This window comes from Bufo bufo, chromosome 4 (assembly GCF_905171765.1).
Source record: "Bufo bufo chromosome 4, aBufBuf1.1, whole genome shotgun sequence".
Classification (NCBI taxonomy): domain Eukaryota; kingdom Metazoa; phylum Chordata; class Amphibia; order Anura; family Bufonidae; genus Bufo; species Bufo bufo.
The window spans coordinates 412,341,821-412,369,050 of NC_053392.1; the positions used below are offsets into that span (position 1 = coordinate 412,341,821).

Sequence of the window (27,230 nt, forward strand, 5' to 3'; positions counted from 1 at the left end):
TTTTTAAAAATTGCCTTTTCAATGTGTGATCAAGCACATATCAAAAGAGAGCATCAAGGGGGCCTGTCCGCCAAATGCACACGTCCATGTAACATGGACCGTGAGATACCGGCCTGGATTCCTGCTGAGTGAAGGAGCGCATAGCCTCATTGGTTGCACTGATCTATACGAGTGTAAGCCTCATGCACAGGAACGTGTGCGCTCCTGCACTCAGCAGGAATTCAGGCTGGTATCTCATGGTTCGTGTCTGACGTGTGCATTTGGATTAAAACAAAGTAACATAGTACATAAGGCCGAAAAAAAGACATTTGTCCATCCAGTTCGGCCTGTTATCCTGCTGATCATCTGATATACTTACCTTTTCTGCATAGAAGTTTAATCTTTGTGGATTGCGGGCCTGCATAGAAGGCAGACATATTCCATTTTTATTAATAAAAATTGGACATGTTTGTGTTTAGCTGTGAGGACATACATGAATTTAAATAGTAAAAAATAAAACATCAATTTTAATAGACGTAAGTCAAAATGAGGTATTAGAAGGTATTTACACCAAATAAAAAATAAATAAATTGGATTTTACAAAAAAACACACCCCGCAAGCCCACGTCAAGGGTCCTCCACCTCCACCACAGAAAAATACTGCTTGTAATTGAAGTACCGGGACCCGGAGTGAGGCGGCTTCTTCACACGGATATGCTTACCGTCCAGTGCCCCAATGCAGTTAGGAAACTGCGCAGATTAGTGAAATCCCTCGGCGATACGTAGCTAATCTTCTGCCTTGGGGGTGGGCATCACCACTTCTCTGAGACGCTGCCATATAACTTTGCAGGTATGGCAGACAATCCCAGAGATTGTAGAGATTCCAAGGAGAAACTCAAAATGCAAAGAAGCGAATGAGTTCCCAGTAGCAAGGAATCTAAAAAAAAAAAAAGTAAATTAAAAAAAAAAATAAAAAATTATTTTAATTTTCATATATTACTATTCAATATATAGTATATAAAAATGGCACATTCTCTTACCTTAAGGTGACAATCAACCGTTGTTCAGCAGATATGCTACGCCTCATGCTGGTGTCCAGGAAATTAAGGTCAGGATGTAGAGAGACCAGCAGATGATCAAATCTGGACATCCGGCAATAGCTTTTGAACTTTATAGGGTCACAACGCAGATCGTTGTATAACTTGTGAAATTGTCCTTTCTGAAGGCGCTGAGCAACAATGGGATGGACCCACTGCCGTCTCCTCTTCCTCCCCAGTTCTTCATCCAGCAGAGATGACGGCCATCTGAATCACTGAGAGAGAATCCAGTGAAATATTACGTTATCCATGTCTTCTGCCATGATGATCGCTGAGAAATCGGTAGAAAACTATGCCAGCCAAGCACAGGTTTCTTACACAGCTCTTAACGACACCAAAAGCACAATAAAATGGCGCCTGTACTAGCACATGTCCTCTGTTTTATACATCTTTTTTTTTTATTGGTACCCTAGCAACATCTATTCCTCCTCCTTTTTTTTTCCCCCAGAAAAACAGAAACACAGAAACACGGAACGGATGCACTTTTGTAAAAACTGAAGGTTTTTGTGGAAACACGGATCCGCAAAAAAACTGACTGTAAATCTGGAAAGGAAATATACGGATGTGTGAATGGACCCTTAAACTTCATCTGCCATTTATCTGCCCAAGCCTCCAATCTATCCAGATCCAGCATGAGAAAATTTGTTTACAATCTGAATTTTCCTAAACTTCAGACCGAATTCTGCTTCAAATGCTTCGCTCAACATTAGTCTTAAAAGGGGTTGTCCAGGATCAAAATTATTTTTTCAAATATAGTTTACGCACTATTACTAGCCGAGTCAAGATTCCTCCGATGTTTTTAGGTATTTTTTAACCTGCTGCATGGCTCCTATGGTCCCCCACAGATTGTTGACATGAATGTTTATTTCTGTGATGACTTCCTGCCGCACTGCACTGTGGGTCCCAGCGCAGTACGGCATCTCCTGGTTTCTACTGTCTTTCAACTCGTCCCTGCACCCGCCCCCATCATACATATTCTCCTGCCGCACATCGTCCACTCCCCCATCAATCCGCCCCCCTCATATACAGTGGGGGAAATAATTATTTGACCCCTCACTGATTTTGTAAGTTTGTCCAATGACAAAGAAATGAAAAGTCTCAGAACAGTATCATTTCAATGGTAGGTTTATTGTAACAGTGGCAGATAGCACATCAAAAGGAAAATCGAAAAAATAACTTTAAATAAAAGATAGCAACTGATTTGCATTTCATTGAGTGAAATAAGTATTTGAACCCTCTAACAAAAAAAGACTTAATACTTGGTGGAAAAACCCTTGTTTGCAAGCACAGAGGTCAAACATTTCTTGTAATTGATGACCAAGTTTGCGCACATTTTAGGAGGAATGTTGGTCCACTCCTCTTTGCAGATCATCTCTAAATCCCTAAGGTTTCGAGGCTGTCTCTGTGCAACTCTGAGCTTGAGCTCCCTCCATAGGTTTTCGATTGGATTAAGGTCCGGAGACTGACTAGGCCACTCCATGACCTTAATGTGCTTCTTCTTGAGCCACTCCTTTGTTGCCTTTGCTGTATGTTTTGGGTCATTGTCGTGCTGGAACACCCATCCACGACCCATTTTCAGTTTCCTGGCAGAGGGAAGGAGGTTGTCGCTCAGGATTTCACGATACATGGCTCCGTCCATTTTCCCGTTTATGCGAATAAGTTGTCCTGTGCCCTTAGCAGAAAAACACCCCCAAAGCAAAATGTTTCCACCCCCATGCTTGACGGTGGGGACGGTGTTTTGGGGGTCATAGGCAGCATTTTTCTTCCTCCAAACACAGCGAGTTGAGTTAATGCCAAAGAGCTCTATTTTGGTCTCATCAGACCACAGCACCTTCTCCCAGTCACTCTCTGAATCATTCAGGTGTTCATTGGCAAACTTCAGACGGGCCTGCACATGTGCCTTCCTGAGCAGGGGGACCTTGCGAGCCCTGCAGGATTTTAATCCATTGCGGTGTAATGTGTTTCCAATGGTTTTCTTGGTGACTGTGGTCCCTGCTAATTTAAGGTCATTAACTAACTCCTCCCGTGTAGTTCTAGGATGCTTTTTCACCTTTCTCAGAACCATTGACACCCCACGAGGTGAGATCTTGCGTGGAGCCCCAGAGCGAGGTCGATTGATGGTCATTTTGTGCTCCTTCCATTTTCGAACAATCGCACCAACAGTTGTCACCTTCTCTCCCAGCTTCTTGCTAATGGTTTTGTAGCCCATTCCAGCCTTGTGCAGGTCTACAATTTTGTCTCTGACATCCTTGGACAGCTCTTTGGTCTTTCCCATGTTGGAGAGTTTGGAGTCTGCTTGATTGATTGATTCTGTGGACAGGTGTCTTTTATACAGGTGACTAGTTAAGACAGGTGTCCTTAATGAGGGTGACTAATTGAGTAGAAGTGTCTAACCACTCTGTGGGAGCCAGAACTCTTAATGGTTGGTAGGGGTTCAAATACTTATTTCACTCAATGAAATGCAAATCAGTTGCTATCTTTTATTTAAAGTTATTTTTTCGATTTTCCTTTTGATGTGCTATCTGCCACTGTTACAATAAACCTACCATTGAAATGATACTGTTCTGAGACTTTTCATTTCTTTGTCATTGGACAAACTTACAAAATCAGTGAGGGGTCAAATAATTATTTCCCCCACTGTATATCCCGCCTCCAGTAGCACATATTCCTCCCCCATATTTGCACCCATAAACCCCTCCTAGCTCTGTCTTCATTCTGCCTCCATTCATTAGAAAGATCCATGCCCGGTGACGTCACCAGGCCGGAGGGGCGTGGCTTAATGCGATGTCTGCAAACCTAGTTGCCGCCCCTCCGTGCGCTCTGCATAATGAGTTAGACTGACGGTGACGTCACCGGGCTCCCTGCGAAGCCGGAAGAAGAAGCTTCGTTGCCTGCAAGGGATCCTGTACGTCACTCATTTTACAAAAATAGTCACTTCCGGCCAATAATTTGCAGTATCAAAACGGGGCTTCAGAAATATGTGGTGCAGGTAGGACATGCATGTGTGACATATGTATGTCACTCTGGTACTAATACAACAATGTCCCCAATCCCGGACAACCCCTTTAACCTTATATTAAACATTAGCTTTACTTTATTTGTACTAACAGGCAAACATAGACTTTGCTCAGAAATGTGTCAGCAGTTTTAGCAGGGGTCACATAATACTCTACTTGTTAGTTTAACGTTATTGTAGTTTAGAGCTCACAGCAAAATCTTTGCACTCATGATCATGGAAAAATCTTCAAATCAGAAAACAATTTCCATTATTGGTGGTGGATTGGTAAGTAGTAATTAGAAGTGAATATTTGTTATATATCTTCATTTACATGTCTTTTTTTTTCTTTGTTGGATTTTGTTTATGGGATGACAGTGCTCACTATAAATGACAAGGGCATATTGGAACAAGTTTGACAAAATATAAATAAACACAGATCACTTACATATACTCTAGATTTATTAAACAAAATGCATAGTTAAATAAAATATAAGAACAACATACAGTATAGTTATGTATTTAAAAATGACTACAGTGGTTCCAATTACAGTACCTGGATTTTTGTTTTCACATAATTGTTCTGTGAAAGTTACAAGGAAACATTGTCAGAATATAATACGTGCTAGTAGATAACTCTAGGGCCATATGCACACATACAGGAATGCAGTATCAGCTAAGTAAATTAAATTATCAAAATCACATCTACATGCTGTGGAAATTTTTCATGTGGAAATTGACTGGCAGTACAGATTTTGAAATCTGCAGTATGTAAATTGGTTTTTTCAGATTATCACTGCAGATTTTGCCCATTACAATGCAAATCCATGACAAAATCTGCAGATTTTGGTGCATATGTTGTGTGATCCGAATTTCAGGAAAAATTTGATTTGGCACCAAAGCCGAATTTCCTCACGCTTCGTGGTACCGAATCGCATTTTTTTTAATGCTGCATGTGTAAGGACATGGAGAAAGGATCTCTGGGAAGGCGAGATCACCCATAATGCCATGCATGCAGCCAATCAGCCCTGTGATGTCACAGCCCTATAAATAGCGTCAGCCATTTCAGATTCTGCCATTTACCAGTGTACTTAGTGCAGGGAGAGACGTCTGCAGGCGCTAGGGACAGTGTTAGAAAAAACATCATTGTGCTAAAAAAAAAATATTTACAAGTGCAGAGAAAGACTATTCAAGGTGTAGGGAAAGGATAGGGAGGAATCATTCCACAGCAATGGTTCAGTTTGGGAGGTGATAGCCTGGGTAATAGAAACAATCCAATTACACCTTCCTGCACTGACTGGGGATTCAAATTGCCATTGTACAGCTCTGTAATTCCAGCAAAGCATTTTTATTAGGGTGCAAGTGCTGTTTGATACAGGCGATAACAGGGTTTATTACACGGAAATATTTCTATGTCTTATATGCCTTGTGTGGTGCAGTTATAGGTTTTTAATTATTTTTGGCTTGTATTAGTGGAGAAAACGCCAGACGTTGTGTGGTGAAGTGTTAAAATTACAGCCCTTTTTGTTGTGTATTAGTGACAAAAGTAAAATATATATTTTCCGCTCAACGGTGCAGTTATCTGTTCTAAAGCCTTTTGTGGCATGTATTTGTCGAAAAAGAAAAAATATATTTGCCGTTCAGCGGTGCAGTTATCTGTTGTAAAGCCTTTTGTTGCGTGTATTATAGAAAAAAGAAAAAAGACATTTTCCGCTCATCGGTGCAGTTATCTGTTGTAAAGCTTTTTGTGGCTTGTATGAGTGGAAAAAGAAAAAAATTATTTGCCGGTCAGTGGTGCAGTTAAATGTTCTAAAGCCTTTTGTGACGTGTATTAGTGGAAAAATAAAAAATATATTTGCCACTCAGCGGTGCAGTTTATGTTCTAAAGCCTTTTGTGATGTGTATTAGTGAGAAAAAAAAATTGACGGTTAGCGGTGCAGTTATATGTTCTAAAGCCCTTTTTGTCATGTATTAGTAAAAAAGAAAAATATATATTTGGCAGTCAGCGGTGTAGTTATATGTCCTAAAGGCCTTTTTGTTGTGTATTAGTGAAAAAAGAAAAAAATATATTTGCCGGTCAGCGGTGCAGTTATGTGTTCTAAAGCCTTTTGTGGCGTGTATTAGTAACATAGTAACAGTACATAAGGCCAAAAAAAGACATTTGTCCATCCAGTTCGGCCTGTCATCCTGCAAGTTGATCCAGAGGAAGGCAAAAAATAAACTGTGAGGTAGAAGACAATTTTCCCCACTTTAGGGGAATAAAAAATTCCTTCCCGACTTTTAGGGGAATAAAAAAATTCTTCCTGACTCCAATCAGGCAATCAGAATAACTCCCTGGATCAACAACCCCTCTCTAGTAGCTATAACCTGTAATATTATTATTACACTCCAGTAGAAAAAGAAAAAATATATTTGCCGGTCAGCAGTGCAGTTATATGTTCTAAAGCAGGCATGCTCAACCTGCGGCCCTCCAGCTGTTGCAAAACTACAGCTCCCATCATTCCCGGACAGCCTACAGCTGGGCATGGTGGGAGTTGTAGTTTTACAACAGCTGGAGGGCCGAAGGGAGAGCTTGCCTGTTCTAAAGCATTTTGTGGCGTTTATTAGTGGAAAAAGAAGAAATATATTTGCCGGTCAGTTGTGCAGTTATATGTTCCAAAGCCCTTTTTGTCGTGTATTAGTGGAAAAAGAAAAAATATATTTTCTGGTCAGCGGTGCAGTTATATGTTCTAAAGCCCTTTTTGTCGTGTATGAGTGGAAAAAGAAAAATATATATTTGCCGGTCAGCGGTGCAGTTATATGTTCTAAAGCCTTCTGTGGCGTATATTACTAGAAAAATAAAATAAATATTTGCCGTTCAGCGGTGTAGTTATATGTTCTAAAGCCTTTTGTGGTGTGTATAAGTTGAAGAAATAAGGGGTTATTTGCCGTTCAGCAGTGCAGTTATATGTTCTAAAGCCCTTTTTTTGACATGTATTAGTGGAAAAACAATATTAGATATATGTTCTTAAGCTAGGGTTGAGCGAAGCCGAACTGTAAAGTTCGGGTTCGTACCGAACTTTAGAATTTTTGGACCCTGGACCCGAACTCAAACTTTTCAGTAAAAGTTCGGGTTCGAGTTCGGTGTTTGGGGAGTTAATGGTGCTTTTTGAAAGGCCTATCAACAAGCGTTTAACTCGTGTGCCTTTAGAAGCCATCACTGCCATGCCTACTAATGGCATGGCTGTGATTGGCCAGTGCAGCATGTGAACCAGCCTCTATATAAGCTTGAGTTACGTAGCGCTGCACGTCACTCTGCTCTTACTAGTGTAGGGATAGGATGCTGCTGCTGTGAGGGAGAGAATAGGAAAGAATCTGTTATCAGAAGTGCTTGTTAACTCTGCGATCTACAGCGATTTTGTTTTGTGGGTGCAGTGCACCATTTTTTTACCCTGCCCTGAGCCCAGTGACACAGAAAAATAACTTTTATCCGTCTGCTAGTTAGGTGGGCGTCGGCAGACATTTTATGCAAGTTCAGTGCACCAGCACAGCATATGTGCATTTGTGACAGTCAAATAAACAAGGTTTAACCTCCTCAGGACCGCCGTACGCAGGATTGCGTCTTTGCGGCGGCCCTGCTCTTCTGGGTGGACGCGCCGGCGCGTCCTCTCGCGAGACGCGAGATTTCCTGTGAACGCGCGCACACAGGCGCGCGCGCTCACAGGAACGGAAGGTAAGAGAGTTGATCTCCAGCCTGCCAGCGGCGATCGTTCGCTGGCAGGCTGGAGATGTGTTTTTTTTAACCCCTAACAGGTATATTAGACGTTGTTTTGATAACAGCGTCTAATATACCTGCTACCTGGTCCTCTGGTGGTCCCCTTTGTTTGGATCGACCACCAGAGGACACAGGTAGCTCAGTAAAGTAGCACCAAGCACCACTACACTACACTACACCCCCCCCCCGTCACTTATTAACCCCTTATTAGCCCCTGATCACCCCATATAGACTCCCTGATCACCCCCCTGTCATTGATTACCCCCCTGTCATTGATCAACCCCCTGTAAAGCTCCATTCAGACGTCCGCATGATTTTTACGGATCCACTGATAGATGGATCGGATCCGCAAAACGCATCCGGACGTCTGAATGAAGCCTTACACGGGCGTGATCAATGACTGTGGTGATCACCCCATATAGACTCCCTGATCACCCCCCTGTCATTGATTACCCCCCTGTAAAGCTCCATTCAGACGTCTGCATGATTTTTACGGATCCACTGATAGATGGATCGGATCCGCAAAACGCATCCGGACGTCTGAATGAAGCCTTACAGGGGCATGATCAATGACTGTGGTGATCACCCCATATAGACTCCCTGATCACCCCCCTGTCATTGATTACCCCCCTGTAAAGCTCCATTCAGATGTCCGCATGATTTTTACGGATGCACTGATAGATGGATCGGATCCGCAAAACGCATCCGGACGTCTGAATGAAGCCTTACAGGGGCATGATCAATGACTGTGGTTATCACCCCATATAGACTCCCTGATCACCCCCCTGTCATTGATTACCCCCCTGTAAAGCTCCATTCAGATGTCCGCATGATTTTTACGGATGCACTGATAGATGGATCGGATCCGCAAAACGCATCCGGACTTCTGAATGAAGCCTTACAGGGGCGTGATCAATGACTGTGGTTATCACCCCATATAGACTCCCTGATCACCCCCCTGTCATTGATTACCCCCCTGTAAAGCTCCATTCAGATGTCCGCATGATTTTTACGGATGCACTGATAGATGGATCGGATCCGCAAAACGCATACGGACGTCTGAATGAAGCCTTACAGGGGCATGATCAATGACTGTGGTTATCACCCCATATAGACTCCCTGATCACCCCCCTGTCATTGATCACCCCCCCTGTCATTGATTACCCCCCCTGTAAAGCTCCATTCAGACGTCCGCATGATTTTTACGGATCCACTGATAGATGGATCGGATCCGCAAAACGCATCCGGACGTCTGAATGAAGCCTTACAAGGGCGTGATCAATGACTGTGGTGATCACCCCATATAGACTCCCTGATCACCCCCCTGTCATTGATTACCCCCCTGTAAAGCTCCATTCAGACGTCCGCATGATTTTTACGGATCCACTGATAGATGGATCGGATCCGCAAAACGCATCCGGACGTCTGAATGAAGCCTTACAGGGGCATGATCAATGACTGTGGTGATCACCCCATATAGACTCCCTGATCACCCCCCTGTCATTGATTACCCCCCTGTAAAGCTCCATTCAGATGTCCGCATGATTTTTACGGATGCACTGATAGATGGATCGGATCCGCAAAACGCATCCGGACGTCTGAATGAAGCCTTACACGGGCGTGATCAATGACTGTGGTGATCACCCCATATAGACTCCCTGATCACCCCCCTGTCATTGATTACCCCCCTGTAAAGCTCCATTCAGACGTCTGCATGATTTTTACGGATCCACTGATAGATGGATCGGATCCGCAAAACGCATCCGGACGTCTGAATGAAGCCTTACAGGGGCATGATCAATGACTGTGGTGATCACCCCATATAGACTCCCTGATCACCCCCCTGTCATTGATTACCCCCCTGTAAAGCTCCATTCAGATGTCCGCATGATTTTTACGGATGCACTGATAGATGGATCGGATCCGCAAAACGCATCCGGACGTCTGAATGAAGCCTTACAGGGGCATGATCAATGACTGTGGTTATCACCCCATATAGACTCCCTGATCACCCCCCTGTCATTGATTACCCCCCTGTAAAGCTCCATTCAGATGTCCGCATGATTTTTACGGATGCACTGATAGATGGATCGGATCCGCAAAACGCATCCGGACTTCTGAATGAAGCCTTACAGGGGCGTGATCAATGACTGTGGTTATCACCCCATATAGACTCCCTGATCACCCCCCTGTCATTGATTACCCCCCTGTAAAGCTCCATTCAGATGTCCGCATGATTTTTACGGATGCACTGATAGATGGATCGGATCCGCAAAGCGCATCCGGACGTCTGAATGAAGCCTTACAGGGGCATGATCAATGACTGTGGTTATCACCCCATATAGACTCCCTGATCACCCCCCTGTCATTGATCACCCCCCCTGTCATTGATTACCCCCCCTGTAAAGCTCCATTCAGACGTCCGCATGATTTTTACGGATCCACTGATAGATGGATCGGATCCGCAAAACGCATCCGGACGTCTGAATGAAGCCTTACACGGGCGTGATCAATGACTGTGGTGATCACCCCATATAGACTCCCTGATCACCCCCCTGTCATTGATTACCCCCCTGTAAAGCTCCATTCAGACGTCTGCATGATTTTTACGGATCCACTGATAGATGGATCGGATCCGCAAAACGCATCCGGACGTCTGAATGAAGCCTTACAGGGGCATGATCAATGACTGTGGTGATCACCCCATATAGACTCCCTGATCACCCCCCTGTCATTGATTACCCCCCTGTAAAGCTCCATTCAGATGTCCGCATGATTTTTACGGATGCACTGATAGATGGATCGGATCCGCAAAACGCATCCGGACGTCTGAATGAAGCCTTACAGGGGCATGATCAATGACTGTGGTTATCACCCCATATAGACTCCCTGATCACCCCCCTGTCATTGATCACCCCCCTGTCATTGATCACCCCCCTGTCATTGATCACTCCCCCTGTCATTGATCACCCCCCCTGTCATTGATCACCCCTCTGTAAGGCTCCATTCAGACATTTTTTTGGCCCAAGTTAGCAGAATTTTTTTTTTTTTTTTCTTACAAAGTCTCATATTCCACTAACTTGTGTCAAAAAATAAAATCTCACATGAACTCACCATACCCCTCACGGAATCCAAATGCGTAAAATTTTTTAGACATTTATATTCCAGACTTCTTCTCACGCTTTAGGGCCCCTAGAATGCCAGGGCAGTATAAATACCCCACATGTGACCCCATTTCGGAAAGAAGACACCCCCAGGTATTCCATGAGGGGCATATTGAGTCCATGAAAGATTGAAATTTTTGTCCCAAGTTAGCGGAACGGGAGACTTTGTGAGAAAAAAATTAAAAATATCAATTTCCGCTAACTTGTGCCAAAAAAAAAAAATTTCTATGAACTCGCCATGCCCCTCATTGAATACCTTGGGGTGTCTTCTTTCCAAAATGGGGTCACATGTGGGGTATTTATACTGCCCTGGCATTCTAGGGGCCCCAAAGCGTGAGAAGAAGTCTGGTATCCAAATGTCTAAAAATGCCCTCCTAAAAGGAATTTGGGCACCTTTGCGCATCTAGGCTGCAAAAAAGTGTCACACATCTGGTATCGCCGTACTCAGGAGAGGTTGGGGAATGTGTTTTGTGGTGTCATTTTACATATACCCATGCTGGGTGAGATAAATATCTTGATCAAATGCCAACTTTGTATAAAAAAATGGGAAAAGTTGTCTTTTGCCAAGATATTTCTCTCACCCAGCAAGGGTATATGTAAAATGACACCCCAAAACACATTCCCCACCTTCTCCTGAGTACGGAGATACCACATGTGTGACACTTTTTTGCAGCCTAGGTGGGCAAAGGGGCCCATATTCCAAAGAGCACCTTTAGGATTTCACAGGTCATTTACCTACTTACCACACATTAGGGCCCCTGGAAAATGCCAGGGCAGTATAACTACCCCACAAGTGACCCCATTTTGGAAAGAAGACACCCCAAGGTATTCTGTGAGGGGCATGGCGAGTTCCTAGAATTTTTTATTTTTTGTCACAAGTTAGTGGAAAATGCAGATTTTTTATTTTTTATTTTTTTTCATACAAAGTCTCATATTCCACTAACTTGTGACAAAAAATAAAAACTTCCATGAACTCACTATGCCCATCAGCGAATACCTTGGGGTCTCTTCTTTCCAAAATGGGGTCACTTGTGGGGTAGGTATACTGCCCTGGCATTCTAGGGGCCCAAATGTGTGGTAAGGAGTTTGAAATCAAATTCTGTAAAAAATGACCTGTGAAATCCAAAAGGTGCTCTTTGGAATATGGGCCCCTTTGCCCACCTAGGCTGCAAAAAAGTGTCACACATCTGGTATCTCCGTACTCAGGAGAAGTTGGGGAATGTGTTTTGGGGTGTCATTTTACATATACCCATGCTGGGTGAGAGAAATATCTTGTCAAAAGACAACTTTTCCCATTTTTTTATACAAAGTTGGCATTTGACCAAGATATTTATCTCACCCAGCATGGGTATATGTAAAAAGACACCCCAAAACACATTCCTCAACTTCTCCTGAATACAGAGATACCAGATGTGTGACACTTTTTTGCAGCCTAGGTGGGCAAAGGGGCCCATATTCCAAAGAGCACCTTTCGGATTTCACAGGTCATTTTTTACAGAATTTGATTTCAAACTCCTTACCACACATTTGGGCCCCTAGAATGCCAGGGCAGTATAACTACCCCACAAGTGACCCAATTTTGGAAAGAAGAGACCCCAAGGTATTCGCTGATGGGCATAGTGAGTTCATGGAAGTTTTTATTTTTTGTCACAAGTTAGTGGAATATGAGACTTTGTATGAAAAAAAAAAAAAAAAAAATCATCATTTTCCACTAACTTGTGACAAAAAATAAAAAATTCTAGGAACTTGCCATGCCCCTCACGGAATACCTTGGGGTGTCTTCTTTCCAAAATGGGGTCACTTGTGGGGTAGTTATACTGCCCTGGCATTCTAGGGGCCCAAATGTGTGGTAAGGTGTTTGAAATCAAATTCTGTAAAAAATGACCTGTGAAATCCGAAAGGTGCTCTTTGGAATATGGGCCCCTTTGCCCACCTAGGCTGCAAAAAAGTGTCACACATCTGGTATCTCCGTACTCAGGAGAAGTTGGGGAATGTGTTTTGGGGTGTCATTTTACATATACCCATGCTGGGTGAGAGAAATATCTTGGCAAAAGACAACTTTTCCCATTTTTTTATACAAAGTTGGCATTTGACCAAGATATTTATCTCACCCAGCATGGGTATATGTAAAAAGACACCCCAAAACACATTCCTCAACTTCTCCTGAATACAGAGATACCAGATGTGTGACACTTTTTTGCAGCCTAGGTGGGCAAAGGGGCCCATATTCCAAAGAGCACCTTTCGGATTTTACTCGTCATTTTTTACAGAATTTGATTTCAAACTCCTTACCACACATTTGGGCCCCTAGAATGCCAGGGCAGTATAACTACCCCACAAGTGACCCCATTTTGGAAAGAAGAGACCCCAAGGTATTCGCTGATGGGCATAGTGAGTTCATAGAACTTTTTATTTTTTGTCACAAGTTAGTGGAATATGAGACTTTGTAAGAAAAAAAAAAAAAAAAAAAAATCATCATTTTCCGCTAACTTGTGACAAAAAATAAAAAGTTCTATGAACTCACTATGCCCATCAGCGAATACCTTAGGGTGTGTACTTTCCGAAATGGGGTCATTTGTGGGGTATTTGCACTGTCTGGGCATTGTAGAACCTCAGGAAACATGACAGGTGCTCAGAAAGTCAGAGCTGCTTCAAAAAGCGGAAATTCACATTTTTGTACCATAGTTTGTAAACGCTATAACTTTTACCCAAACCATTTTTTTTTTACCCAAACATTTTTTTTTTATCAAAGACATGTAGAACAATAAATTTAGAGCAAAATTTCTATATGGATCTCGTTTTTTTTGCAAAATTTTGCAACTGAAAGTGAAAAATGTCATTTTTTTGCAAAAAAATCGTTAAATTTCGATTAATAACAAAAAAAGTAAAAATGTCAGCAGCAATGAAATACCACCAAATGAAAGCTCTATTAGTGAGAAGAAAAGGAGGTAAAATTCATTTGGGTGGTAAGTTGCATGACCGAGCAATAAACGGTGAAAGTAGTGTAGGTCAGAAGTGTAAAAAGTGGCCTGGTCTTTCAGGGTGTTTAAGCACTGGGGGCTGAGGTGGTTAAATACTGCAGTTATATTTAGGGTTTTAAAAACACAAATTTTTTGAAAGATCATACATTTTGGGTCCTTTGCTGAATTTGTGATAGTCAAATACAAACTTTAAATACTGCAGTTATATTCTGGGTTTAAAAAAAAAAACACCAATTTTTTGCAAGACCCTACATCTGTGGCCTTTGCTGCATTTGTCACAGTGAAATACAAGCTTTAAATACTGCAATTATATTCTGGGTTTTAAAAAAAACACCCATTTTGGGCAAGATAATAAATTTGCGGCCTTTGCTGCATTTCTGACAGTCAATTACAAGCGTTATATACCGCTGTTATATTCCGGTATTAAAAAAACACCCATTTTGAGCAAGATAATAAATTTGCGGCCTTTGCTGCATTTGTGACAGTCAAATACAAATTTTTAATACTGCTGTTATATTCTGGGCTTAAAAAAACACCCATTTTGGGCAAGACCCTACATTTGGGGCCTTTGCTGCATTTGTCACAGTCAAATACAACCAGTCTATACTGCAGTTACATTGTTGGTTGACAAATAAAAAAAATTTGGGACCGTGAAGAAATTGTATAAAATTTGCCTGTCACACTGTTGTGTGCCCTCAAGAAATTTTGCCTCTTTATGACACCGGCACTGCCTTCCTCTCAGTGAACAAAATTTTTGACTATTGGCGGTTACATTGTCGCCTGACATAAACCATCTGTTAGTTTGGTGGGTAAACGCAAAGAATGAGGAGAGCGTCAAATAAGGGACGTGGGCCCAGTCGTGGTGCTGCTGGTGGAGCTCCTGTTGCAGGGAGAGGACGTGAACGATCTGTACCAGCTACAAGAACAAGTGAAACACCTGCCTCAGGTGCGAGTAGGCGACAGAACCTTCAGCGTTATTTGGTAGGGCCTAATGCGGCTTTACGAATGGTGAGGCCAGAACAAGTACAGGCGATAGTAGATTAGGTGGCTGACAGTGCCTCCAGTTCCTTCGAATTGTCTCCCACCCAGTCTCCTGTTGAAAGATCAGAGTTGGCACCTGCAGCCCATGGCCATCAGTCTTTCACCTCACCCCCTTACAAATCAGCCAAGCAGTCTGAGCCCCAAGTCCTGGAGCAGTCTCTTTTGCTTTTTGATGACTCTGCTAGCAGGGTTTCCCAGGTCAATCCAAATAGCCCTGCCCAGAAGTGGAAGAGATTGAGTGCACCGATGCCCAACCACTTATGTTTCATGATGAGTACATGGGAGGACCACTGCAGCATGTCTCGGATGATGACGAAACACAGGTGCCAACTGCTGTGCCGACAAGGAGTGCAGGGGTGAAGACTGGGTGGAAGATGATGTGGAGGACGATGAGATACTAGACCCCACATGGAATCAAGGTCATGCGAGTGACCTGTGTAGTTCGAAGGAAGAGGCAGTGGTCGTACAGAGCCACCAGCACAGCAGAAGAGGGAGCAGGGTGCCAAAGTGGAGCGGCCATCCCCTAGACAGTACGCCTGCTACTGCCCACCGCACCAAGGGACCGAGCACACCAAAGCCAGCTCCAAGGAGTTCCCTGGCGTGGCAGTTCGTCAGACAATGTGCTGACGACAAGACACGAGTGGTTTGCACGCTGTGCAATCAGAGCCTGAAGCGAGGCATAAACGTCCTCAACCTGAGCACAACCTGCATGACCAGGCATCTAAGTGAAAGCACGAGCTGCAGCGGAGTAGACACCCCAAAAACAAAGAAAGGTCTCTGGTTCCTCCTGCTTCCTCTTCTGCTGCAGTCTCGGCCTCTTCATCCACATCTGGGAGGTTACAGTGGCACCTGCCACCCCACAAACAGAGGATCTGCCAGCAACGCCACAACCTGGGTAACCAATCATCTCCACAATGTCCCATGGAAGCGTTCAACTCTGTATCTCCCAAACACTAAATCGAAATTGGAAGTACCCCCCTACCCACCTGCGATCCCTGCCCCTGAATTCCAGCATTCAACACAGCTCGGGGTAAACAACAGCAGGCAGTTTTAAAACGTATCTGTTTGGGGGACAAGTCCCACACCGCACAGAAGCTGTGGACAGGCATGGGACAACAGACCAATGAGTGGTTGGTGCCAGTGAGCCTCAAGCCCAGCCTGGTGGTGTGCGATAATGGGCGAAATCTCGTAGCAGCTCTAGGCCTAGCCGGTTTGAAGCACATCCCTTTCCTCGCGCATAGGCTAAATTTGGTGCTGCAGAAATTCCTTAAAAATTACCCCGATAAGTCAGAGCTGCTGCAGAAAGTGCAGGCTGTCTGTGCGGGCTTTCGGCGTTCTCACCCTGCTGCTGCTCGCCTGTCAGCGCTGCAGCTTAACTTCGGCCTTCCCGCTCACCGCCTCATATGCGACGTGCCCACAAGGTGGAACTTTACCTTGCACATGCTGGCCAGACTGTGCGAGCAACAGCAGGTGATAGTGGAGTTTCAGCTGCAGCACGCACAGGTGAGTCGCTCTGCGGAACAGCACCACTTCACCACCAATGAGTGGGACTCCACGTGAGACCTGTGTGCCTTGTTGCGCTGTTTCGAGTACTCCACCAACATGGCCAGTGCCGATGACGCCGTTCTCAGCGTTACTATCCCACTTCTATGCCTCCTTGAAAAAACGCTTCGGGCGATGATGGAAGAGGATGTGGCACAGGAGGGGGAGGGATCATTTCCAAGGGTTTTAGGCCAGTCATTCACAAGTGGCTCCGAGGGTGGGTTCCTGCACCCAAATATGCCAGGGCACAGTTCTGGAGGATGACGAGGTGGAGGATGAGAAGGAACTGTGTTCCCAGCAGGGTGGCACCCAAACCAGCTCATGGCCATCACTGGTGCGTGGCTGGGGAGGATACAGAGGACACAGATGATACACCTCCCACAGAAGACAGCTTGTTGTTTCCTCTGGGCAGCCTGGCACACATGAGCAATAAAATGCTGCAGTGTCTCCGCAACGACCGCCGAGTTGGCCACATTCCAACTTGTGCTGATTACTGGGTGGCCACGCTGCTGGATCTCCGTTACAAGGACAACGTACCGTCCTTAATTCCGTCACTGGAGCGGGATCGAAAGATGCGCGAGTATAAGAGCACGCTGGTAGATGCGCTACTGATGGCATTCCCACCTGACAGCGGGGGCACAGTTGAAGCACAAGGCAAAGGCAGAAGAGGAGGAAGAGGTCGCAAATGCAGCTGGGGCACCGCCAGCACCTCAGAAGGCATGGCCGAAATGTGGAAAAGCTTTGTCAGCACGCCATAACAACCAGCACCAACAGCTGATATGGAAAGTCTTAGCAGGAGGCAGCATTTCAGCAACATGTTGGAGCAATAAATGTGCACACGCCTACACGTACTGAATGACGGGTATGCCCCCTTCAACTTCTGGGTATCCAAATTGGGCACATGGCCTAAGCTTGCCCTTTACGCCTTGGAGGTGCTGGCCTACCCTGCAGCCAGTGTATTGTCTGAAACTGTGTTTAGCACGGCAGGGGGCGTTATCATAGACAAGAGCAGCCACCTGTCCACAGCCAATGTGGACAAGCACACATTCATTAAAATGAACCAGGCATGGATCCCACAGGACTTGTCCATACCTTGTGCAGAATAGACATTTATACTGGCCTTACCCATCCATCGTTATACTACAGCGCATTTGCTCATTGTTGTATTTTTGATATTTCCCACTCTTCTAAAAGCAAAAACCAATGCTGGCTACCTCGTCCTCCTCCACCGCCGCTTCCACCTACACCACTAAGTCCACCACCTCCTCAACCTCCTACTCCATATGGACCTCCACCTAATTTTTGTAAAATCATCTGTTCAATTGGTGGGTGAGATGAACACAGTTTTGCCGTGAATAAACCCCTGCTCTGCATAGTTGACAGGGCCCAAAAATTGGAAAAATCGTCTGTTTCGTTGGTGGGTGACATTAACCCATTTTTTGCCGATGAAAAACCCCTGCTCTGCATAGGTGAAAGGGACTTAAATTTCTAAAATTCGTCTTAATTGACGCGCGCCACCCTGCTTTCATTCGATCCTTCCGCTTTAAAAACTTGTGCTACATTTCCGCTCGATCATATTGAGGCTGTCATTGACCTCCCTTGGATGTGGTATCCCTTTCTCATGCTCCCTCTCCGGCCTGGAACCCTGATTCCCCGTTACCCGTGATCACCATGGTAGGCGCATAAAAGAACATCGAAAGTTGATAGAGAAGATATCCAATTGGATCTTGGACATCACGGGGACGTGCAACATGGTGGAGCAGTATATGTGCACACGCCTACACATACTGACTAATGGGTCTGCGCCCCTTCAACTTCTGGGTCTCCAAATTGGGCACATGGCCTGAGCTTGCCCTTTACACCTTGGAGGTGCTGGCCTGCCCTGCAGCCAGTTGTCACGAGGGTGTCAAGAGCCACGTCTGACTCCGTTATACCCGGTGTCAGGAAGTCGCAGCGGGTGGCTGCGCGCTCTATGTCTAAAGATAGTGCTGTTTCTTAATGGTAGCTTTCTGGGTTTGCCTTGCAATCCTTTTTGGCTCACTCAGGGATCCGTAGCTTCTTCTCCTCAGCTGTTTCTTGTCCAGCACTCCCAACCTCCTTATATTCCCCTCTCCCACTTCTCTGGTTGCCAGATATAGAGCTTCCTGCCTGGACTTCTATACTGACCCACTGGAGCTGTGTAGCTGTGATTTCTGGTTGTTGTTCCAGAGCGTTACCCTCCGGATTCTTGTTGGGCTTTTGTTGTCCGCTGTTGTCGCCCACCTGGGATTATATGTTTTGTCTGTATTGTCTGTCCTCTCCTTGGTGTTTTCCTTTAGTCTTAGTGGTGAGGACTAGTATTCACTACTTAGGGCTCATCTTAGGGAAAGCCAGGGTTTTAGGCACGTGATCGGCGTACGGGTGAGGAACTCGTCTAGGGACGTCAGGGCAGTCAGGTGCCAGCCTCAAGGTGAGTTAGGGGTCACCACCTTTCCCTCTCCCTTGGACAGGGACTACCCATTTCCCTCCCTTTGCGTCACGTATGTGATCGGCACGCCGGTCATGATACCAGTGTATTGTCTGAACGTTTGTTTAGCACGGCTGGAGGGGGTTATCACAGGTTATTTTTCCCAATGTTTTTAAAATAAAAAACAAAAAAAACAAAAACCAGTGTTGGCTACCTCCTCCGCTTCCACCTACTCTGCCACATCCACCGCCTCCTCAACCTCCTACTCCATATGGACCTCGTACTCCTAGATCAAGATTATTATTTTTAATTTTTACGTATTTTATGTTATTTTAAATCATTTCCCTATCCACATTTGCCATTTGCAGCTCTCTAGCCCTTTCCATTACTTTTTTAGAGCCATTTTAGTGCTCAAAAGTTTGGGGCCCCATTGACTTCAATGGGGTTCGGGTTCGGGGTCAAGTTCTTGTGAAGTTCGGCCAAACCCGTCGAACCTGAACATCCAGGTGTCCGCTCAACTCTAAATCTGGACGTGTATTAGTGGCACAAAAAAAAAAGTATTTGCCGTTGTGTGGTGAAGTGAGAAAATTACAGCCCTTATTGGTGTGTATTAGTGGCAAAAATATATATATATTTGCCGTTCAGCGGTGCAGTTATATGTTCTAAAGCCCTTTTTGGCATGTATAAGTTGAAAAAATAAGGGGCTTTTTGCTCTTCAGCAGTGCAATTATATGTCCTAAAGCCCTTTTTGGCATGTAATAGTGGCAAAAAATATATATTATTTGCCGTTCAGTGGTGCAGTTATATGTTCTAAAGCATTTTGTGGCGTGTATTTGTGGCAAAAGAAAAATATATTTGCCGTTCAGCGGTGAAGTTCCATTGTACTACAGCCATTTACAAGGTGTATTAATATGATAGATGCGTACGTCTTATTAGCTGTTCTGCGGTGAATTGTGATTGCTATATTTATTTTTTGGGGGTGTATTAATAGGAAAAAGAATGCATCTTATTAGCCGGTCTGCAGTGAACCGACCTTGTTATACTGCCATTGTTGGGGTGTATTAATGGGAAAATAAGTAAGTGTTATTAGCTGTTCTGTGGTGAAATGACATTGTTATTCAGTGGTGAAATTTGTTTGTGATACAGCCTTTTTTGGGAAAATTGATGGGTGATTGTAAACTTCCTTTTGCTGTATGGACCAAATTACGTAGATTTGCCATTCAGTGGGGAAATTTTATTGTGAGACAGACATTTTTGGGAAAATATATGGTTGATTGTAAACTTCCTTTTGCTGTATGGACCGAATTATGTTGATTAGCCATTCAGTGGTGAATTTTTTTTGGGAAAATTGATGGGCGATTGTAGACCACTTTTTGCTCCTTTTGCAATCGCTAGCTATAACTACAGTAATGGAAAAAATATGTCCTTTACGGCCCACTGGGTAAATGTGGTTCCTGCCCAGCAACTTGGCCAGGTTACGCCGCTTCCGCCTCTACGTTGTCCTGCAACAATGTCAGCCTCTACCACGTCCTCAGCCTCCACTGCAGGGACAAATCACAGTACACCTCCAGCATACCACATGTGCAGGACACAGTGATGTCAGGCTGTTCTACACCTCATTTGCCTGGGCAAACGGAGTCATACAAGGGAGGAACAGCTCTGAGTCCTTCGTCAAGAAAGTGAATCCTGGCTTTCCACACATATGTATTAGTGGAAAAAGGTCATATATATTTGACGCCTAGCGGTGCAATTCTCAGTTTTAAAGCCCTTTTTTGCTTGTATTATTGGAAAAAGGAAAAATATCTGTGACGAGACCAATCTCGCCACATTGCATTGGAGAAGCCTGGTTGCCCGCCTGCTTCCTTTAGACTATGGCCCCATGTTGAAACACTTGATTTTCCCCTGCAAAAACTATGTGAAAGAATTTGGCTCCATGGCAATTGAACTGTATTCGTGTAGTCTGAGTGCCATTCACCTAATAATATGCACTCAGACCTGAGCTATCTGGGAATATATTAAATGTCTATGTTTTATGCAATAGCTGCACAGTTAAATATTGTTATGTCTCCTATTGTCTTTTGCTACCATGTGGCTAATGGAGTTTTGCATCTGCCCTTGGAGATAAATTGGATTACTTCCCAATTGTCTCCAGGACAGAAGACATTGTGTAAAACTGTGTATTCTCCTGCCTGTGATAACTACATTAACCCATTGTGTAAGGTAATTGTATCACAGGCAGAGGGGAGGATTTTGTGTGGGAGTGTCTGAGTGTATTGTACGGGGTTACTGGTTATTTTACAAAACCCTGTGGGTGGTACTAAGGCCTTGTTCACATCAGCATTCAGCCTTTCCGTTCTCCTGCTCCGTTATAGGAGCAGGAGAACGGAAAGGACTGTTTCGGCTCATAACTGAGCCGAACGGAGCCTACAGACCCCGTAGACTATAATGGGGTCCGTTAGGTTTCCGCTCAGAAGATGATTTTGGAGCGGAGACAAAAGTCCTGCATGCACAACTTTTGTCTCCGCTCCAAAATCATCTTCTGAGCGGAAACCTAACAGACCCCATTATAGTCTATGGGGGTCTATGGGGTCCGTAGGCTCCGCTCGGCTCAGTTATGTGTCCCGAATCCGTCGTTTCTGTTCTCCTGCTCCTATAACGGAGCAGGAGAACGGAAAGGCTGAACGCTGATGTGAACAAGGCCTTATGTGTAAGAATGTGTAAATAAGAACAATAAACACACAGCTCTGGCTGACCACTGCTTGACCCTCAACACAGAGCCTTGTCTCGTTCTTGGGGGGGAGGGGGGGGAGATTTATTGTATGCTGTTCCAGTTGGCTGCTAGGAGTGTAAACCTTTCATATGGTTTTTCCTATTCGGCTGTATGCAGCATTCATATGGTTTCCAGTTCGGGAGATTGGTGTCTTTAGTAGCTGCCTTTGCATCTGGAAAGGGAATATCTCATAAACGGCTTTTACACCCTTTTATGCCCGGGGTGCCATTACAATATCTTTGCCGCTCAGTCTGATGTGTATTACTGGCGAAATAGAAATATATTCGCCTTTCATTGTTTCACTTATCTGTAGAAAACTTTTTTGTGTAAAAATATTTAAAAAATTGGGCCTAATTGCCGTTCGGCGGTGCAGTGATATATTTTACAAGCCACTTTGCTGTGTATTAGTGGCGAAATACAAATATATTCGCCGTTCATAGTTGCAATCATCTATAGAAACGCCTTTTTGTGTAAAAATAGAAGAAAAAAAACTTGGACCTAATTGCCGTTCAGCAGTACAGTGAGATATTTTACAGCCCACTTTGCCGTGTATTAGTGGCAAAATACAAATATATTCGCCGTTCATAGTTGTACTTGACTGTAGAAAAGCATTTTGTGTAAAAATTTGTGATGAGCGATCATGCTCGGCCAAGTACCGATTCGGCTCGAACATCGCTATGTTCGGCAGACCCGATCACTCGGCCGAGTACCACATGTGCTTGAGCGCCATGCTCGAGTCTCCTCCCCACACGTTTGGCACCTTTTAACCAGCCAATAAACATGCTGGTAAGTATTGCCATCACTGTAATGCCATTAGCCATGTTTTCTACTGTCATTACAGTGATTGGCTGGCCGGAACAAGTCATCGGGCGCAATATAGCACCCGGTCACGTGGGTTCCGCTCATTGCGAGTCAGGGAGAGCTGCTGTTAGGAAGGGACAGACAGTGTAGTGAGATAGTGTTCGCAAATTGGTCTTTCTCAAGACATTTCAAAGAGCAAAATGTCCTTTTAAAGGACTACTGTGTGTGTGTTGGCAGCAATTTAAAGTGCAGATTTGCACTTTTTCTTTTTTATTTACAAAAAAAAAAAAAAACGCTTTATTGGCTATCTTAATAGAAGGTGTCTGCAGTGATTTCTGACATCTGTGCAACACCTTCTGTGTATCAGGGACATAGATAGGAAGAATATAATTGAAAACAATATTTTTTTGTCCTAGAATCTGACCACATTTTTGCTGTCAGCTGTTTAACCCATTTATATAAGTGCTCTGCATTGGAATACCATCTGTGCACTTCAGGGCCATATATTGGGATATAGTGAAAATCAATATATACAGTATGCAAATTTCACTGAATCTGCACACAGTTTTGTTGTCTGCAGTAGAAACCGTTTATCGCAGCGCATTGCATTTCTATACCGTCTGAGCACTTCAATCTCATTTATTGGGAAAAAGTGAAAAATCTATCTTTATATATATATATATATATATATATATATATATATATACACAAATTTCACTTAATCTGCATACAGTTTTATTGTCTGCGGTAGAAACCGTTTATCGCAGCACATTACATTTCTTTATCGTCTGAGTGCTTCAAACCCATATATTGGGAATAATTGAAAATCAATATATATATATACAAATTTCACTGAATCTGCAAACAGTTTTGTTGTCTGCGGTAGAAACCGTTTATCGCAGCGATTCGAATTTTTTCTATACCACCTGAGTGTTTAATCCCATATATTAGAAAAAAGTGAAAATCAATATATATACAAATTTCACTGAATCTGCACACAGTTTTGTTGTCTGCGGTAGAAACAGTTTATCGCAGTGCATTGCTTTTCTATACCGTCTGAGTGCCTCTGGCCCATATATTCGTAGAAATTGAAAATCAGTATATATACACATTTCACTAAATCAGCACCCAGTTTTCTTGTCTGCGGTTTAAAACGTTAATCGCAGTGTATTGCATTTCTGTACCGTCTGTGCGCTTCAGGCCCTTATATTGGGAATAATATAGTCATACTGTATGTGCGCTAAGAGCTTCCATTACTCATTTATAGTCTGTATTGTACCACTTTTATCTAGAATGACCCCCATTTCTTAGCTCTATTGTTATATGTTGGTAAGGCTGAGGTTCAGCCTGCATTTGTGGGAGGGGCTTGAGCCTATTTAAACCCCCACTTACCTCATCACAGTGGGCGTTCCGGTTCTTGGTTATTCACTGGCTAGTGTTCGTGTGTTTCCTGGTACCTACGGTCGCCTCTTGCAGAGTTCGTGTCTCCTGGTGGTAAGTAGGGGAGGGGGGGGCTCTTTCGCAGGGCAAGGACGGCGGCGGTCTGGCACCCTCCCTCCGCCTCATGCTGCCGGTGCGTTCCAGCGTGGAGCGCACGGGCTTCCGGGTCCCCTCCTCCTCCGCTCGTCTCCCTGTGTTCCTGGCGGTATGGCGTCAGGTAGCGCACCCGGCAGCCAGTCGGCTCGTCATGCTGGAGACGGGGGGGGGGGGGGGGGGGGGTGTTTTTTCCCTGGTCTGGCCGGCTCACCTTGTTCCCGGCACGGCGCAGGAAGGCGTGCGTTCCAGGGTGGAACGCACGCACTTCCTGGTTCCGGTCCCCGCCCGCTCCACTTGCTTTCCGGCGGCAGCAGGGACAAGTCAGCGCCTGCCGGCGGATACCCGTTCATCGGGGAGGGGGTGGGGGTTGGGTTCCTGGGCAAGGCTGCACCCCGGGTGCGGCATGGAAGCCGGTGCACATAGGCGTGCGTTCCAGCCTGGAACGCACTCCTCTTCCGGCGCTTCTGTGACGTCACCCGCCCCCTGCCGGTCTCCCTGGCTGCAATGTCAGCTTGCGTTCCACGCTGGGCGCGGGCCCACGGGCAGCCAGGCCAGACGGGGAGGGGGGGAAGAAAGGAGGGGATAGTAAAGGAATAATTCACATAAATGAAATAAGCAATGGGTATCAGTGTGTGCAGTAAACCCGCCACATGGTTTAAAAAAAAAAAAAAAAAAAAAAAAAGGGATAAGTACGTTGGTAAACCCGCCATATAGTCTGCAAAAAAAAATAAAAAAATTGTAATAAATACTTGAATAAAAAAAAAGGTATATGTGAGTATTTACAGCACAAACCCGCCATATAGTCGGATCATCAACCCGGAAAAAAATAAATAAAATAATATATAATATAAATATATATGTATTTGCGGCACAAACCCCCCATATAGTCGACACGACTAACCCCCTTTTATAAAAAAAAAAAAAAAAAAGAATTATTTCATTTTCTCGGTTGGACAAGGATAGGTGTCCCACGTAGGACCGATCTGGCCCCACCTCGGGCACCTGGTTACGGCCAGGGTGTCTGGTCTTCCTGGTTTCGCCCAGGCCACCGGGTTTTGTCTTGTTGCCAAGTCGTTGTCGGCCGGTCACAGTCAGGTGTCCGGTCGCGGTTGGTGGCACCTCCTTCTTCCCTGGTACGCCCGGGCTCGGTTCACTCCTGGTACGCCCAGGTCTTCATGTTTTTCTTGTCTATCACACGGTTTCACGCACCTGTCCTTCGGCTTTCAAGTCTTCCAAAGGGGCCGTCCTCGGCTTCTCCCCGGGTCATTCTTGCTTTCCGTAACTCCTAGGTTATGGCTTACCACTGCCCTTCGCGGGCCGCTGCTACGCGCAGCCTCTATTTCATGGCTACGCGCCTTCTCTCCTGTCAAACCGCCTGGTACGCTCAGGCGGCTCTCTTTTCGGTCAGGTGTTCGATCCGATGCGCTCGGATGGTCACTTGGCCTTAGGGTGAGCCCCAGCCTGGCCAGTTCGCCTGGTTCCGCAGGTTGGTGGGCACCCGTGTCCTCTGCACTTTCAAATGTTTTTTTTTGCCTGTGCTTTATTTACAGAAGTTTGTTCCCAGTTCTCCGTTCCTTTCGGTCCTGTTCAGGTAAGTTCGCACTGGCACCACCTCGGTCCCAGTCAAGTCATAACCACGCGTTAATTGTCTTCGTCTGTTCGGTTAGGCCAGGTTCGACTGAGCCGTCTCGTGAATTCCGTTACCGGTACGTGTCTCTCTGTCGTGCACCAGTCCAAATTCCAGTACATCATCACCCCCGTTTTTTTTTTTTTTTTTTCCCTTTTATTTTGTTATGCCTTGTATTTTTGTTTAGCTGCTCTGCCATGTCTCGAGCCTCGGACATGGAGGACGGCCTTTCCATCTCCGGCTCAATCGTGTCAAGCCAAGCGGGTCCCTCATCCCTTCGGAGTTGGACCATCCCAAAACTGTTGGCCGAGTTGAACCGAAGAGGCATTCCACATCCGGCCACCGCAAGAAAGGCAGAGCTATACAAACTGCTCATGACCAGCCCCAGCACCACAACAGTGCAGCCAGAGGCGTCGGCCATCCATTTGTCCCTGGTGCAGCTACAGGCGACCCTGAATTCCTTGGTGGACTCGGTGGCGGATGTGCGGGCAAGGGTTTCGGAGCTCGAATCCCGGCCACCCGTTGTACCCCCGGCTCCCGTTCCGCTGATGACTCCCTCTACATCAGGCTGGCTGGCTACAGGTACGCCAAGACCCATTCCACATGTGTCCCCCTTTCACTTCATTCCTGATAACCTTAAGAGAGACATCCTGGCAGGGAAAGATGTCAATCTGGCATCAATCCTCATTGCCGCTCAAGATGTTCCCGAGAACCGGGTCATCAACTGTGGCGATGTGTCGGTGGTCCTTCGGGCCAAGGATTCGCGGCTCAACCGCAAGTTGTCCATTACGGAATTTGTCCTGGCCTTCAGCCTCTTCAGGGACATCGTCTGCACCGCACAGCCGGAGAGAAGAGAGGAGCTTGACAGCTATTTGTACCTGGTCACTGACCTAGGGCACAAGTATGGTGGGTCGGCCTTCTATGACTACCACCGTTCCTTTGCAGCTAAGGCGGCGGCAGCTCTGGCCCAGTTCCAGTATGTCACCAGCTGGTCCTTGATTGACACCGAGCTCTTCTGCCGTCACTTCGCTGGCCTCAGGGCTCCCAACTGTGCGACGTGTCAGTCGATTTTCCACTCCTCAGAGTGGTGCCCCAATACCGCGCACCCGCCTCAGGACAGGGCCATCCCGGGGACCTCCGGGTCATTTCCATCCAACCCCTCCACAGACAAGCTCGGCAGACCTATTGTCTACCTGGGGAAGAGCCAGGTCTGTAATAACTTTAATTCAGGGGGGTGCTCATATGCCAGCTGCAGGTCACTCCACGTCTGCTCCCTGTGCTTTAGGGCCCACCCACGGTCCGCCTGCCCAAAGAAATCTTGCAAAGGTTCCTGACTAGCGGACATCAACGTGGACCTCTTGGCGGCACTCCTTCACGATCACCACGATCAAGACTTCGTGGCGTTCCTGTTGGCAGGCTTCCGCCAGGGGTTCCACACAGGGCTCATCACCCTGCCGCAGGTGCCCTGGCAGGGCAGGAATCTGCTGTCCGCCACCC

At 45.4% G+C, this 27,230-nt stretch overlaps 1 protein-coding gene across 1 annotated transcript in view; it reads left to right on the forward strand.

The window, feature by feature from the left end:
• The first annotated feature begins 4,232 nt into the window (after positions 1-4,232).
• The window catches only part of KMO (kynurenine 3-monooxygenase), a 1,955,166-nt gene continuing 1,932,168 nt past the window's right edge, over positions 4,233-27,230 (forward strand). The window contains exon 1 of the mRNA XM_040429299.1: positions 4,233-4,359. Coding sequence (XP_040285233.1) covers positions 4,303-4,359 — 57 coding nt within the window. The 5' untranslated portion in view covers positions 4,233-4,302. The remainder of the gene's footprint in view (positions 4,360-27,230) is intronic.